This window comes from Geotrypetes seraphini, chromosome 3 (genome assembly GCF_902459505.1).
Source record: "Geotrypetes seraphini chromosome 3, aGeoSer1.1, whole genome shotgun sequence".
Classification (NCBI taxonomy): domain Eukaryota; kingdom Metazoa; phylum Chordata; class Amphibia; order Gymnophiona; family Dermophiidae; genus Geotrypetes; species Geotrypetes seraphini.
This window is the reverse complement of record NC_047086.1, coordinates 381,128,346-381,145,109: the sequence shown is the minus strand read 5'-3', so window position 1 is coordinate 381,145,109 and position 16,764 is coordinate 381,128,346. Positions and strand designations below refer to the sequence as shown.

The window sequence follows — 16,764 nt, the reverse complement described above, 5'->3', positions numbered from 1 at the left end:
GCTAAGAAGAAAAACTTAAAAAAATTTAAATTGAATCAGGTTGGGCAGACTGGATGGACAAGTCGGGTCTTTATCTGCCGTCATCTACTATGTTACTATGTAGATAAATGGGAACCAGGCAGCCAGAACTTTATAACAAAAACAAACAAATTTAAATTTGACACAAGCCTCAACAGGAAGCAAGTGAAGTTCCCAGAAAAAGAGAGTAATATGATCATATTTCTTCAATCTAAAGATCAAACAAATTGCACCATTCTGTACAATACGCAATCTAGGGGAGGCCTTGTTCATGGATTTAACAGTCAGTCTGTGTTTTTTAGTGGCTATGACTTCGGCCAGAAGAGTATCAGAATTGCAAGCTCTGATCTGCAGGGAAAGCTTCTTCAAGGTTTAGGAAACTGGTATCTCGCTTTGAACGGTACCATCCTTACTAAAGGTAGTTTCTAGCTTTCACTTAAACCAGGAAGTGCGTTTCCTGGCCTTTTTACCCTCTGAAGCAAAGAAAGCAGACAAGATCCTGAATTGGAAGAGTAGGTCTTTGCTGTTTAGAGAAGAGAAATGAGTTTCGCCTGTTGGATCATCTCTTCATGCTCCTGGGTGCAGCATGATGGAGACGGTTGGCATCAAAGTTGATCATTTCAAGATGGATTTGTCTGGCAATTTCTTTGGCCTATATTAGGAGTGTAAAACAGTCTCCCATGGGAGTAAAGGCAGATTCCACCAGAGGGGTGACGTCATCTTGGGCAGAGGCTAGAACTGTCTCGCCTGAAGAAATTTGGAGGGCTGCCACATGGTCTTGTCTCCATTCTTCTTTTGCCAAGTTTTACAGAGTAGATATAGCAGCCAGAAGGGATGAGTTTGGTTCTGAAGTGCTGGCAGCAGGCTCATTTTGTCCCTCCCTAGGCACTGGGGATTGCTTTGGTACATCCCTCTGATCAAGATTGATATTCCTGTTGCACTACAATAGAAGATTAGGTTCTTACCTTTGAGGATATTCTTTCTTGTTAAGTAGGAATATCAGTCAGTTTGTTAGCCTGCTTTCTGTCCAACACATCTGACCCTCTAGACATGTCTGAATTACTTTTACTGTCCCTTACAGTTAGAGAGGAAAAGTGATTGATTACAGTAGTGATTAAAGTAGTGTTAAAAGAAAATTGAGTATCTTTCAAATTGTTGATGCAGGTTAGTGCTGTTTTGTTGAGCAGAACAAATTTGTGTTACCTCAGAGAGAATCCTCGTGTCTCCTCTCTAACTGCTTTGATACTGACTGAGAAAATCCAGCACAGCCCAGAGAGAGAGGAGGAGGAGTAGAAGCAGAGAGTATGTAAATTAGACTCTACAGACTCTGCAGTAAAAGAGGGTAAATACCTGTTGGTCAAGATTATTCTTGTTTATAAGAAAGATTAGCTTGCTTGATATTTTAATGGAATACACGGTTTTATTTTGTTTTTTTTATTACACCAATATTTCAGTATAGTTACTGTTTCATGTACTTCTCTGTTTGCCACTTTTCTATGCAGATCTGAAAACATGGTTACCTTTGATCTTTCCCCCCCCCCCCCCATTTTAGGTGAGAGCACCTTTTTTGTTGAGCTAAGTGAGACTTCAAGTATTCTCCATCATGCAACAGAACATTCTCTCGTACTTCTGGACGAGCTAGGTATGTGCTGTTATAAAACAGTAGCAAATGGACTGGTTCTGATTTAGAAAAACTTGTATGATTATCTATGAGCCAAGGACATGCTTTTTCACTGCAGTATGAACTTGGGAAAACATTTACACAGTCAGGGCTGGGCAACTCAGGTAAACTTTATAGCGCTGTCTTTTGTTGATATTTGCATAACATTTATTTGTATGTTCCAATAAATTCCTAAAGATGCCTTTTATCTTAATATCTCCACCCCTAAGAACATAAGAATAGCCTTACTGGGTCAGACTAAAGGTCCATCAAGCCCAGTAGCCCATTCTCATGGTGGCCAATTCAGGTTACTAGTATCTGGCCAAAACCCAAGGAGTAGCAACTTTCCAGCATCTCAAAGAATAGCAAGATTCCGGAACCCCAATGAGAGCAACATTCCAGAGGTGAGATTGTGATTTCATAATGCTTCATTCCACAGTGCCTCAGAGCCAACCTTATCAGTGATGTTACAATGGCTTAATTGTTCTATACTTGGCTCATGTAAGAACATAAGAATAGCCATACTGGGTCAGACCAAAGGTCCATCAAGCCCAGTAGCCTGTTCTCATAGTGGCCAATCCAGGTCACTAGTACCTGGCCAAAACCCAAGGTGTAGCAATATTCCATGCTACCGATACAGGGCAAGCAGTGGCTTCCCCCATGTCTTTCTCAATAACAGACTATGGACTTTTCCTCCAGGAGCTTGTCCAAACATTTCTTAAAACCAGCTACACTATCCAGTGGCGTACCAAGGTAGGGGGCGGGGGGGCAGTCCGCCCCGGGTGCACAGCCAGCCGGTGCCGGTCTGCACAGGGCCGGCAAGATCGCATTGGGGCTATCGGCAGCGTCTGGGCTGCAATGGCAATGAGCGGCATCAGCGCCCCCCCCACCCCCACCCCCGCGATGCAATTCATGATCAGCAATGCCCCCCCCATGACACTTCAGATCGGCAACGGGCCTCCTTCTACCCCCAGCATCAACAGCACTTCAGATCGGCAACACAGTGCTCAGTCAAAAGCTTCCCTCTGACTGAACTGCCTGGGCGGAAACAGGAAGCTGAGTAAGAGGGAAGCTTTGGACTGAGCACTGGGTTGCCGATTTGAAATTCTGTTGATGCCGGGGGTAGAAGGAGGCCCGTTGCCAATCTTAAGTGTCATCGCGGGGGGGGAGCATTGCCAATCTTGTTGCCAAAATTGGAAAGGTGAGAGGAAGGGAGAGAGATGGGCTTGTGGTGGATGGAGAGATTGAGAAAAGGGGGCAGATGATGGAAGTTGAGAGAAGGGGGAGAGAGAAGAGGGCAGCTGATGGAAGTGGGGAGAGAGAAGAGGGCAGATGATGGAAGTGGGGAGAAGGGAGAGCAAATGCTGAATGGAAGTGGAGAAAGAGAGCACATACTGGAAGGAAGTAGGGATAAAGAAAAAGGACATATGCTGGATGGGGGAAGAAGATAGAGTTAATGAGATAGTGGAGGGGTGAAGGAAAGGGGTGGCATGCTGTGGGTAGACACAGTGAAAAGAGGGAAACTGAGGACTGCATAGTAAGAAAGAATTTAATGTAGACGGAGGCAGAAAATAAAGAAGGAAGATCAGAGAAGGAAAGGGGAGAGAGAGATGCCAGAGAACGGGGAAGGAGACAGAGACATCAGATCTGAGCGGAGGAAATGAGAAGAGAGAGATGCTAAAAACCACAGGGGGGAGGGAAAGAGAGATGAAAGGAGAAAGATGCCAGACCATGAGGGAACAGAAGGAAGATGATGGATGCCAGACCAAAGGGGGGAGGTCTAGAGGAGAGATGGCAGGGGGAGACAGTTTCTGGAAGGGGCAGACAGTGGATGGAACGGGCAGATGCTGGATTGAAGAGTGAAAAAAAGATAAAAGCAAAAACCAGAGACAAGAAAAGGTAGAAAAAAATCATTTTATTTCTATTTTGTCATTAGAATATATCAGATTTGAAATATATATCCTGCTAGAGACATAACTGGGGACTGCAAAGCCCAGGCAGTGCTTCTTTAGCTAGATGAAAGGAGTAGAGAAAGAGAGCACATGATGGAAGGAGGGGCTAAATAAATGGAGGGCACATGATGGGGGGGGGGGAAAGGATTGAGTGAGGGAAATACTGGAGGGGGTGAGGGTAAGAGGTGGCAAGCTGTAGGTAGACAGTAAAAAAGGAAATTAATGAGGATAGTAAGAACATAATCTAAATGGATGCAGAAAATAAATTGAAAAGGAAAATGAGGGAAGAAAGGGATTGCAGAAGAGAGGTGTGGGAGAGGGAAGGAGAGGAGAGAGATGCCAGACCAATGGGGGTGAAAGGAGAGATCGAAGGGGGAGGCATACAGTTTCTGGAAGGGGCATAGAAGGAGAGAAGATGCCATATAGGGGCAGAGAGATGGCAGACAGTGGATGTAAGGAAGAGAGTAACAAGAAGATGAGGAAAACAGAAACCAGAGAAGACAAAGGTAGAACAAAAATTTTCTATTTATTTATTGCTTTAGGAGACATGTGTCACTGTTTCTGTGGTGTTGCATTGTATGCAGAGTACAGTTTCTTGCTGGTTCAATGTAACTTTTGTCTATGTATTTCTATTTTATCCCCCCTTTTACAAAACTGGAGCGTTTTTTTTAGCGCCAGCCGTGGTGGTAGCAGCTCTGATGCTCAGAATTCCATGAGCGTCAGAGCTGTTACCACCGTGGCTAAAATCCACACTACAGCTTTATAAAAGGGGGAGGGGTTATTTTGTGATGACATATTCCATACTAGGCGAAGGTGTTTTCTGTGTTCTGTGTGTTCGAAAGACATGGTTTTCTGTTAGGATTGACTGCAGGATTGATCTGTACTAGTCTGGCTTGTTTAGTTTTACAATGGGTGTATTGATGTACTGCTCACTGCAGTATGTAACATGCTGCCTTTTCCTAGGTACTCATGTGCGATGTGTGGCTTGTTACTAAAAATCATGTTTTTCGTACAGATGGGGGGGTGTCAAAAAATAATGGGCTCGGGTGTCACATATGCTAGGTACAAATGACTCAGATATCATGAAAACAAAATGCATAAGATAATAAACACTTTCAATATAGATTGCTACAGTGTCCTAAAGTAAAGTGTAAGGACAGCGTAGGCTACACACCAATTAAAAATGAAGGAAAAAGCCTCAGAACAGGCCCTCCCACCTCCACCGAAGTGGTTTGCAAAAGGTGGTCAAGCGATAACCTCACTGGCAAAAAGCTTCAATGTAGATTGGAAACTTGAACCTTAAGCTGTGTTTCACTAATACATAAGTGGCTTATGACGACTTTAAAAAAAACGACTGGTCCAGGGGTGCTGGTCAGTGTCAGACTGCTAGAAAACCCATCTGTACTGCCTAACCTGACTCAAATGCACCCCCCTGGCAGCAGGAGAGATGCCTACTCTTTCCTGCTGCACTAAAAAAAATCCTGCCCGAACGGACATGAACTCCCCCCCCCCCCACTCCCTCCCTGCAGCTGAAGAGATGCCCACTCTGTCCTGCTAGTAGTGACCTCCCTCCCCCTTACCTGAACAGATGAGCTGGCAGGACAGAAATGGACATCCTCATTGCAGCTGCTGCTACGACATCTAAACTGGCTATTCTTTAGCACTCTCCAGACCAGTAGAGGTTAACTTTACGAATGGGTATATATCTAATCATGACCAGCAGGTGGAGACTGAAAACAAAACTTTGGGACAGTATATCCTAGCCCCTCCTCTCTATTTCCCTCAGTCTTCTTTCAGTCTCCAGCAGGTGTTGAGTGATCTGTACCCATCTCCCTTGGTAGGGCTGTTGGAATTTGTTTAGGGGGTTTATTGTCCCTGTTTTTAGCCGGACGGAGCTTGGGCGGACTCTGTTTGGGGGTTCGTCCAACCTCGGGGGTGTCAAACCCGGCGGGTCACGAGCGGGGTCCCTCCCCCCACTTCCTCCACCTCCCCACATTTTTTTAGAGGAGCCTCAGCAGTAAGCCTTGCCCCCTAAGTCAAGCAAGGCATATTGCTTCGAGAGCCTGTGGAGTCTGTTCTGTAAAAAAAAAAAAAAAAAAAAATCCTGAGGTAGTGCTGGTCTGAAGGGTTGTTTCCCTTTAAGAAAACTGTATTTTACTGTATTTTTTCATGTAACCGGCACTTTTTTATAGCTAGGTCGCGTATGGAGCAATTGTGCCCTTCTCCGGGGGAGTAGGACACAATTTAGTCCAGCCGCGAGGCACTCGCGGCCGGCCTGAACTCGGCGGTTTGGGTCGGTGAGGTGGTGGAGCTCCGTCGGCAGCGGCTGCAGGCGCCCAGAGCTCCCCGCCGATGGTGCCTCGCGAGTCGGCTTGGAGCAGTGGGGAAGCCCGGTCTTCCACAACCACCCACGGAGGGATTCCCCGAAGGATTCCCTCTCAGCTGATTTTTTTGACAGCTGATGCCGGCTTGCCTGCTTTAGCGGCTGAGACTATTCAGGTCTCTCAGCCGCTTCAGGCTATGGAGGGAGCTTTTTTGGCGGGAAAACCGCCATCTTCTCTGTCTGGCCCCTCCATTTTGTCTTCCACCTCAGGTGACCTTCCCCCTGTTTTGACTATGCAGGGGCAAGGTTCTGCTGGGTCCCCTGCTGTGGCAGGGAGTCCCTTGGGACCCTCGGGGGGTTTTTCTCCTGAATTTTTCTTTTCTTTATGCAGAGCCTATTTTCAGGCGGCTGGGGGTCCCGGTTGCGCCCAGGGGGTTTCGGGGGGTGGGTTTTCCTCCGCGCTCCCTGCGGCTTTGCCTCTTTCGTCTGGCGTGACGTCCCCTCCGCCGCCTCCCTTGTCCAAGCGTCCGCGGGTGTCGTGGGACGAGAATTTGTGGTCGGAGGAACGGGTCGGTCTGGAGGAGGACCTGGACCCTTCTGAGGAGTTCCAGGACTCTCTGGAGGGGACGGAAGCTGGCGGCGGGTTGTCGGATTTCCCGTTCTCCAGTGACGAGGCGTCCGTGGTGCGCCTTTTTCAGAAAGATGAGCTGCCTGACCTTATTCAGCAGGTTTCTTCGGTTTTGCGTTTTGAGGACGCGCCGCCGGAGACTCCGCGTGTGGGGGACCCCCTGTTACGGGGGATCCGTTCCGTTTCCCGCTCTTTTCCTATGCATCAGGATATTCGGGATATTATTCTGGAGCAGTGGAAAACGCCGGAGACGCCGTTTCGGCTGGCGCGCAGCATGGCTCGCCTGTATCCCATTCCGGAAGGGGATCGGGCTACGTTAGCTTCGCCAGTCGTGGATGCGGTGGTCTCGGCAATTTCCAAGCGGCATACCGTGCCTGTTGAGGGCGGTTCTGCCTTGCGGGACTCTGAGGAGCGCAAATTGGAGAGCATCCTTAAGCAAAATTTTCAGGTCTCTGCCTTTGGGGTCCAGGCGGCTATTTGTGGGGGACTGGTTGCTCGCGCCGTGTTTCGGTGGGCGGAGCGGGTCTTGGATCGAGAGTCTGACGACTGGTCTCTGGTGGATCAGGAGGTAGCGAAGATTGAGATGGCGGCCTCATTCCTCTCAGATGCTCTATATGACTTGGTGCGGATCTCGGCTAAGTCTATGGCTTTTGGCGTGGCCGCAAGGCGTGTGTTGTGGCTGCGCGCTTGGGCGGCGGATGCTGCGTCCAAAGCTAAGCTTACTAAATTTCCCTTTCGGGGGTCGTTTTTGTTTGGAGAGGACTTGGATAAGTTGATTCAGACTTTGTCGGACTCGAAAGTTCCCCGTCTGCCGGAGGACCGTGCCCGCCCGGCGTCTCGGGGGGGTGCGGCCCGGGGGCGTTTGCGGGACTTTCGCAAGTATCGCCCTGGGCGTGGGGCTGCTTCTTTCCAGTCTCCGGGATTTTCCCGGGGTCGGTTCTTCCAGCGCATGCAGCCCTTTCGGGGGGCCCGTCGGGGGGCAGGGAATCACTCCGCCGGTTCCCCCGCTTCCCGTCCTGCACAATGACGCCTTGCCGGCGCCCCCTTTGGTTCCGGTGGGGGCCCGGCTGCGCGAATTTTTCCCCAAATGGGCCGAGATCACGTCCGATCAGTGGGTCCTGGAGGTGGTGCGGGACGGTTATGCCCTGGAGTTCGCCCGCTCTCTGCCGGATTTTTTCCTCGCTTCTCCATGTCAGACTCCGGGGAAGACGCAGGCTTTTCGCCAGACCCTTCAGCGCTTGCTAGATCTCAGGGCAGTTGTTCCGGTGCCCCCTCCGGAGTGGGGCACGGGCAGGTACTCCATTTACTTTGTGGTGCCCAAGAAGGAGGGGACCTTTCGGCCCATCCTCGATTTGAAAGGGGTCAACAGGGCTCTCAAGATTCCCTCTTTCCGTATGGAAACTCTGCGGTCGGTCATTCTGGCGGTTCAGCCGGGGGAGTTTCTCACTTCTCTCGATCTGACGGAGGCCTACTTGCATGTTCCCATTCGGGCCTCTCATCAGCGTTTCCTGCGCTTTGCGATCTTGGGTCGGCACTTTCAGTTCTGTGCGCTTCCCTTTGGGCTGGCCACGGCTCCTCGGACGTTCACCAAGGTGATGGTGGTCGTCGCGGCAGCCTTGCGGTCGGAGGGCATCCTGGTACACCCCTACCTTGACGACTGGTTAATTCGGGCAAAGTCGTTGCAGGAAAGCTCCCGGGTTACTGCTCGGGTGGTGGAGTTTCTCCGGTCGCTGGGCTGGGTGGTCAACCTTTCCAAGAGTCGGTTGGTCCCGGCTCAGCGTCTGGAGTACCTAGGGGTGCTGTTCGACACCTCCTTGGGGAAGGTCTTCCTCCCAGAGGGCCGGGTGAGCAAATTGCAATCTCAGATTCGCCTGCTTTTGGCGTCCCGGTGTCCTCGGGCGTGAGATTTCCTCCAGGTCTTGGGGTCGATGGCGGCGTCCCTGGACGTGGTGAGGTGGGCGCGGGCCCACATGCGTCCTCTCCAGTATGCTCTGCTCCGGAGGTGGTCTCCCCAGAGGCACGGGATGGATGTTCCGGTCCCCCTGCGAGGCTTGGCGCGCTGCAGTCTGCGTTGGTGGCTCCAGACCCCTCACCTAGTTCAGGGGGTGGGTCTGGATCTCCCGCAGTGGACGGTGCTCCTGACGGATGCGAGTCTCCTGGGTTGGGGGGCTCAGTGTTTGGGTCACTCAGCTCAGGGCACCTGGTCCGCGGAGGAGGCCGCCTGGTCGATCAACGTGTTGGAGACCAGAGCGGTCCGTCTGGCGCTGTTGGCTTTCCACTCCCTGTTGCTGGGCAAGTCGGTCAGAGTGCTGTCGGACAATGCCACGGCGGTGGCTTATGTCAATCGTCAGGGGGGCACCAAGAGCACTCAGGTGGCGCAGGAGGCGGCTCTGCTCATGGTTTGGGCGGAATCCCATCTGCTGGACCTCTCGGCCTCTCATATAGCCGGAGTAGAAAATGTTCAGGCAGACTTCCTCAGTCGTCACTTTCTAGATCCAGGAGAGTGGTGTCTCGGCGCCGAGGCGTTTCAGTTGATAGTGCAGGCTTGGGGGCAGCCCCTGATGGCCACGGGTGGCAACGCCAAAGTGCCCCGCTTCTTCAGTCGTCGCAGGGACGGTCTGGCCGAGGGTCTGGATGCTCTGGTCCAGCAGTGGCCAACGGAGGGGCTGTTGTATGTGTTCCCTCCTTGGCCGCTGGTGGGCAGAGTGCTTCTTCGCATTGTTCACCATCCGGGTTTGGTGGTGCTGGTGGCGCCGGATTGGCCTCGCCGTCCGTGGTATGCGGATTTGGTGAGGCACCTGGTAGCGGATCCTCTTCCTCTGCCTCTCTCGGACGACCTTCTGATGCAGGGTCCCATTCCCATGTTCGACCCGTCTCCCTTCTGTCTTATGGCGTGGCTCTTGAAAGGGGTCGCCTTAGCAAGAAGGGATATTCAGACAAGGTGATCTCTACACTGTTGGGGTCCCGGAGGCTTTCTACCTCTCGGGCTTATGTGCGGGTTTGGCGTCTCTTTGAGGAATGGTGTCGGGCGCGGGGAGTGACCTCTTTTCGCGCTTCTCTGCCTAACATTCTGGAGTTCTTGCAGGATGGCCTGGATAGAGGCCTGGCTTGGTCTTCTCTCCGGGTTCATATTGCGGCCCTGTCGGCCTTTCGAGGGTTGGTGTCAGGTCAGCGTTTATCGGCTCTTCCTGATGTGATTCGGTTTTTGCGGGCGGCCAAGTTGCTTAGGCCTCCCCTACGGCCCTCGGTTCCCTCTTGGGATCTTAATCTGGTTCTCTCTGTTTTGGTGCGTCCGCCTTTCAAGCCCTTGGACGACTGTTCTTTGAAGGACCTTACTTTGAAGGCGGTCTTTTTGGTGGCCATTACTTCTGCTAGGCGTGTTTCTGAGCTGCAGGCTTTCTCTTGTAGGGCTCCCTTCTTGGAGTTTTCTAGGGAGCGGGTCGTCTTGCGGCCTGTTCCTTCCTTTCTGCCGAAGGTTGTTTCTCCTTTTCATGTCAATCAATCGGTGGTTCTCCCGGTCTTGGGTGGTCGGGAGGGCTCTTCTGAGCAACGGCAGCTGCGCAAGTTGGATGTCGGTCGGGTCCTTCGCTCTTATGTGCAGCGGACCCAGGAATTCCGGAAGTCCGATCATCTCTTTGTCCTCCTGGCGGGTCCTCGTCGGGGAGCGGGCGCTTCTAAGGCTACTATTGCGCGCTGGATCAAGGAGACGATTGCTTCCGCTTATCTTCTGAAACAGCAGCCTGTTCCGGAGTTTCTCAAGGCTCATTCCACTCGGGGTCAGGCGGCTTCTTGGGCTGAGTCGTCGCTCGTGCCTCCAGTGGATATTTGTAAGGCTGCGGTTTGGTCCTCCTTGCATTCCTTTGTTCGTCATTATCGGGTTGATGTGCAGGCGCGTCGGGACGCGGTGTTCGGTGAGCGTGTACTGGTATCGGCCCTTCGGGGGTCCCGCCCGTGAGAGGGACTGCTTTGGTACGTCCCATTCGTAAAGTTAACCTCTACTGGTCTGGAGAGTGCTAAAGAAGGAGAAATTAGGTTCTTACCTGCTAATTTACTTTCTTTTAGCTTCTCCAGACCAGTAGAGGTCCCCACCCTGTCTGTTGTTGTTGTTGTTGGGGCTGTTGCGCGGGCAGTTTTTGGTTTTTGCTGCGGGTTCTAGTATTTTTCTAGGGCCGGGGAGAATTGAAGAACAGCGGCTGTGGCTCGGCTGGCTTAGCTGGCGAGCTGTGGGGACATTCTTCCTTCGGGAATTTCTCCTCTGCATTTTCCAACAGCATTTTGGGTATGTTATTTGTTACTCCTTTTGGAGTATTGTTTTTTCTCTCTGTTGTTTTCCAGTTCTTGGTTCTGCTTGGCTATTCGGCAGACTGAGGGAAATAGAGAGGAGGATATACTGTCCCAAAGTTTTGTTTTCAGTCTCCACCTGCTGGTCATGATTAGATATATACCCATTCGTAAAGTTAACCTCTACTGGTCTGGAGAAGCTAAAAGAAAGTAAATTAGCAGGTAAGAACCTAATTTCTCCTTCCCCTCCCCGGTGCATCTTGGGATACACCAGAGAGGGGCCTGAGGCCCTGATTGGCCCAGAGTGTTTAAGGCTCTTCCTATGGGAGGGGCCTTAAACATTTTTGGCCAATCAGAGCCTCAGGCCCCTGATTGGCCCGGACACCCCATAGGCAAAAAAATCAATAAGATTGGAATCATCACCCCTAATCATATGAATTCATGTGCTGATTGCGCTGGATTGCTGGCAGAGGAGCATCCATGTACTGTGGCACGCGCAAGGAGGGGGTGAGAGCTTCAAGCTTCGTCTCCTCCAGATCTAGATCTGGGGAATCGATGAGAGTCCAGGAATTGGGCAGAAAATCCCGCCTGGTACCTGTTTTTGGCGATGATGCGAAATGCAAGCATGCCAAGTCCGGGGATCTCTTGCAAGCCTCGTCGAGGGTCAGCTTCAGCTCCTGTGTATGGCTTTTCCCCAGAATTTATCCAGCTGATGTGGAAAGCATATCTTATGGACCCAGGTCACTCAGTGTGGGCATGCCACAAGCCTCCAGGCCAGTGCCTTCTTTGGCAGAGACCACTGCTTAGGTTCCTGGTGCCCAGGTTCCTGTGGACCCACATTGCCTTAGTTGACACACCGATACTATGCCTCTTTTGTCACCGGATACTGCTTCCACCCTGGATGACACCAGTGTCATTTGTGAAACAATTAAGTCGGATGCCTCGGGGAGCCCTAAGCCAGTCTCAGTCTACCATTTCATTTTTGACGCCCTGAAATCGGAAGGTTGGTCCTCTACATCTTAGTGTACAATTGTGAGCAGTTCTAATGCTCTGACATCTTTTTCTTCTTCGCATCCAGAACTCACTGCTCTAGCCAAAGAACAGTGGGAGACTCCAGAGAGTTATTTCAAACTGATTAAGGCTTTGTCTAAGCTTTATCCTATGACGTCGGAATGAGACAGTGACTATTACCTGCCAGAACGGTTGCCACGGGTACGAGAACAAGGCCATTCACTATCCCATGGAGTGGTATATGGCCTTCTCTCCGCGGTAAAGAATCTTCCGAGTTGCCTCCCTTCCTTCCCATCTGGATCAGCAGCTCCCTTTGCAATTGTGGGTGCAGCAGCAGCCTTTCCCCTCCTCGCGAGTCCAGCAGCCACCCTCTCTCCCTATCATGGGTGAAACAGTCCCCCCCACCCTTGCACCCAATGAGTTTGCCACCAGAGATTATATTTATAAACAAGCCTCCCTCTGCCAAAGGCAACCTGGAAGGCTTCCCTCCAATGTCAGATTTAGCGGAATTAGAAAAAATACAGAGAAGGGTGATGATAAATGGGATGGGACTTCCCTATGAGGAAAGGCTAAATAGGGCTTTTCAGCCTTGAGAAGAGACGGCTCAGGGGAGATATGATAGAAGTCTATAAAATACTGAGTGGAGTGGAACAAGTAGATGTGAATCGCTTGTTTACTTTTGCCAAAAAATACTAGGAACAAGGGGCATGTGATGAAGCTTTTAAGTAGTAGATTTAAAATAAAATGGAGAAGATATTTTTTTTCACTCAGTGTTTACAAAAGGGTTTGGATAATTTCCTAAAAGAGAAGTCCATAAACCATTTTTAAGATGGCTTGGGGAAATCCACTGCTTATTCCAGAATAAAATCAGTTTTGTTTCTTTACCATTGGGATCTTGCTGGGTACTTGTGACCTGGGTTGGCCACTGTTGGAAACAGAATATGGGACTTGATCGACCTTCAGTCTGTCCCAGTATGGCAGTTCTTATGTAAATCTAAAGCTAGAGTCAAGGCAGGGTTTAAGACATTGGTATTTCAGCAAGATTTTATTCCTTTGTAGTCTAGGGTTTGGGGGTTTTTTTTTTTTCCTTTTTTGGCTCAATCTGTAAACCTGTCTATGCAAAAAAAAAAAAAAGTAGTCTAGTACATTTGTGAATTAAACATGATCTGATCGTTGATTTGAAAGTGTATAAAGTATATTGTACAGATCAGTGAGACTGCATTTTCTACTTTAATGCATACCATAGATAATGATGCTGTCTTGCAGCTAACTGTATAATTGCTGTGCAAATCAAAAGATAGAACTGGACTTAGATCTTGGGAAAAGGGAGGCAAAAGAAGACTACCTGGCCAGATCTAAGGCTGTCAAAAAGGCAGTCAGGGAAGCCAAACTTCGAACAGAGGAAGATCTAGCACGGAACATTAAAAAAGGGGACAAATCCTTCTTTAGGTACATTAGCGACAGGAAGAGAAACAAAAATGGGATAGAACGCCTTAGGCAATCAGATGGAAACTACGCAGAATCTGATACTACCAAGGCAGAACTGCTAAACAAATACTTCTGCTCAGTATTCACCTGTGAAGCAACGGGAGCTGGTCCACAACTACAGATAAGAGTCAGCCAAAATGACCTGTTTCAAGATTACGAGTTTACACCCAGTAGCGTCTACCACGAACTTTCAAGACTCAAAGTAGACAAAGCCATGGGACCTGACAATCTACATCCCAGGGTACTCAGAGAGCTGAGTGAAGTTCTGGCTGAACCACTATCCATGCTCTTCAATCTTTCTATGCGCACGGGAAAAGTACCCCTAGACTGGAAAACAGCTAACGTAATTCCACTCCACAAAAAGGGCGGCAGAACAGAGACAGAAAATTACAGACCGGTGAGTCTTACATCCATAGTGTGCAAACTCATGGAAACACTGATCAAACAGAAACTTAACAAAATTCTAGACGAAGAAACTTTACGTGATCCACACCAACACGAATTTACCAGGGGAAGGTCCTGCCAATCTAATCTGATTGACTTCTTTGACTGGGTGACCAGTCATCTGGATGCCGGGGAGTCCCTGGACGTGATATATTTGGACTTCAGCAAAGCTTTTGATAGCGTCCCACACCGCAGGCTGTTGAACAAACTAAAATCGATGGGATTAGGGGATACATTCACTACATGGGTAAGGGATTGGCTAGATGGTAGGCTTCAAAGGGTGATGGTAAACGGTACCCCCTCCAAAACGTCAGCAGTGATGAGTGGAGTACCTCAGGGCTCAGTCTTAGGGCCGATTCTATTCAATTTATTCATAGGAGATTTGACCCAAGGGCTTAGAGGAAAAGTATCACTGTTTGCCGACGACGCCAAACTATGCAACATAGTAGGCAAAAGCAGTGTGCATGACTTTATGACGCAGGACCTACGGCAGCTGGAACAGTGGTCATCAACTTGGCAGCTAGGCTTCAATGCTAAAAAATGTAAAGTAATGCACCTAGGCAAAAAAAATCCACACAGAACTTACACACTAAATGGTGAAACCTTGTCCAGGACCACGGTGGAACGTGATTTAGGAGTGATCATTAGCGATGATATGAAGGCTGCCAATCATGTGGAGAAGGCTTCGTCCAAGGCAAGACAAATGATGGGCTGCATCCATAGGGGTTTTGTCAGCAGAAAACCTGAAGTCATAATGCCACTGTACAGATCCATGGTGAGACCTCATCTCGAGTATTGTGTTCAATTCTGGAGACCACACTACCGGAAAGATGTGTTGAGAATTGAGTCGGTTCAGCGAATGGCTACCAAGATGGTCTTGGGGCTCAGGGATCTCACGTATGAAGAAAGGCCAAAAAAACTGCGGATGTACTCACTGGAGGAGCGAAGAGAGAGGGGGGACATGATTGAGACCTTTAAGTATATCACGGGGCGTATAGAGGTGAAAGATGATATCTTCAGTCTTACAGGGCCCTCGGTAACCAGAGGACACTCTCTGAAAATCAGGGGAGGGAAATTTCAAGGTGATGCTAGGAAGTACTTCTTCACCGAAAGGGTGGTCGATCATTGGAACGAACTGCCTCAGCAGGTGATTGAGGCCAACAGCGTGTCAGATTTTAAGAGAAAATGGGATATTCAAGTGGGATCTATAGGGGAGTAAAAGTCAGGGAGTGGGTCATTGGTAAGGGCAGACTCGATGTGCTAAGGCCCTTTTCTGCCGTCAATTTCTATGTTTCTTATCATTGAGTCTATATCCCTTTGTCCAGTAGAGGGAGCAAGTGGCCTACTGTTCATCTCTTCCTTGGTTGAGAAAAGTGAAAAGTACTTGTCTTCCATTTAGAAAGACAGTCGCAGAAGCAAAAATTTGCTTAAGTATCTAAAAAGCTGTTTGCTATATAGTGTCTTCCCTTACCCTCTCCTCTTTATGGAGGTTTTTACACATCTTCAGTTTAGGAAATATATGAACAGGGTTTTGTGGGGGGGGGGGGTCAACTTTATTGAAAATTTTCCAGGGATTATAGCACCAAAATTCCAACACAACATCTGGTCATACAAACACAGTGTTCTCTACCACTCTCCCCACAACACTTCAACAATAGAAAGAGACAACAATCATTAGATCGGAGTCAGATTATATCCATTGATGTAGTATCACAAAAATTATTTTTCTAAATGGCAACAATAGTATCCGCATCACTGTTCAGACATCATTCGGTGAGGGCCTACTCTATATAAGGGAACTTACCAACATTCTTTCCTACCCCCAAGAGCAGAAAGCTTACTAAGGGAGTTAATACTCTGTAGGAAAAAATTTTGTACTAGACTGACTTGGAAGGTCTTTTCTTCCCCATTCTTTAGAAATATCACATCTGGCAGCTACCAAATACACACTCATCGGGCATATGATGAAGCAGACACGTTTTTATCACGCTCCTTTTAAATTTTAACCCCTTCATAATAGTCCAGGCACATATCTTGAGAACTCATATACCACTGGGCAGGATGACCTTGTATGAAACGAGCTCCCCCTCTTGCCAACACTTTGTAGACACAGATTTTATAGATTTTATTCAGTCATTCAGGTGTTGAGTACCATCAGCACAATAGTTTATCTGTTCTTCACAGTTTGGTGACACTTCATGACCATGGTCATTTCATCATGCAACACTTCATCATATATTCAAGCTAAATGTATTCAAATAATATGCATAGCAAACGTGCAGCAAATGGGGGGGGGGGGTGCACGCAAAACAACACATCTCGAGGCCTGCTCTTTTGTGCATAAACATGAACCTTGCTAAAACTTAAGATATAAAATTTTCACAAGGCTTGTATTTAGGCACAGAAGAACAGTGTTTTTATCACCAGATATGTCATCACATATAGAAAGTTAAATGTACTCCTTATTATATGCTTGGAAAACTTGTGTGGTGAATTGAGCAGATATGTAAATTTTAAAATAGTGCAGATCCACACAGTGCACAGTGAATGTATTTAGGAAAACTTGTGCACAAAGGTTTTGAAAGGTCAAAACCAGTTGGGTTGGAGAAGATGGGACAAGGATGAGGGGAGGAAGCAAGGTAGCATCTCTGAGACCTGTGTAGATAAAACAGAAAAGAGAATCGGGTGTGTGGTTTCAGTATGTGTTTAGCAAGTATCAATCAGTGTATCGTAAACTGTGTGCCTCCTGCAATTTCAGGTGTGCTGCAACACATGGCAAGGAAGAGAGTTGTCCACGCAGGTGACTGCCTACAGCAGGGGTGCCCAACGCGTCGATCGCGATCGACAGGTCGCTCGCTCAGGCGACCCCAGTCGATCGCAGAACGGGTTCCCTTCTTCCCTTCTCTTTTTTCCCCTCCTGACTGGCCTGCTCCTGAATTCTGCTGCTGCCTCCGCTGCT

General features: G+C 48.9%; 1 protein-coding gene across 2 annotated transcripts in view; it reads left to right on the top strand.

Annotated features, from left to right (window-relative positions):
- MSH6 (mutS homolog 6) overlaps positions 1 to 16,764 on the top strand; it is a 78,919-nt gene that overhangs the window by 44,918 nt on the left and 17,237 nt on the right. The window contains exon 7 of one of the 2 annotated variants that reach the window (XM_033939999.1): positions 1,571 to 1,660. The exons of the other annotated variant lie outside the window; for it this stretch is intronic. Within the exon in view, the coding sequence (XP_033795890.1) occupies positions 1,571 to 1,660 (90 nt within the window). The remainder of the gene's footprint in view (positions 1 to 1,570; positions 1,661 to 16,764) is intronic. 2 annotated transcript variants of the gene reach the window in all.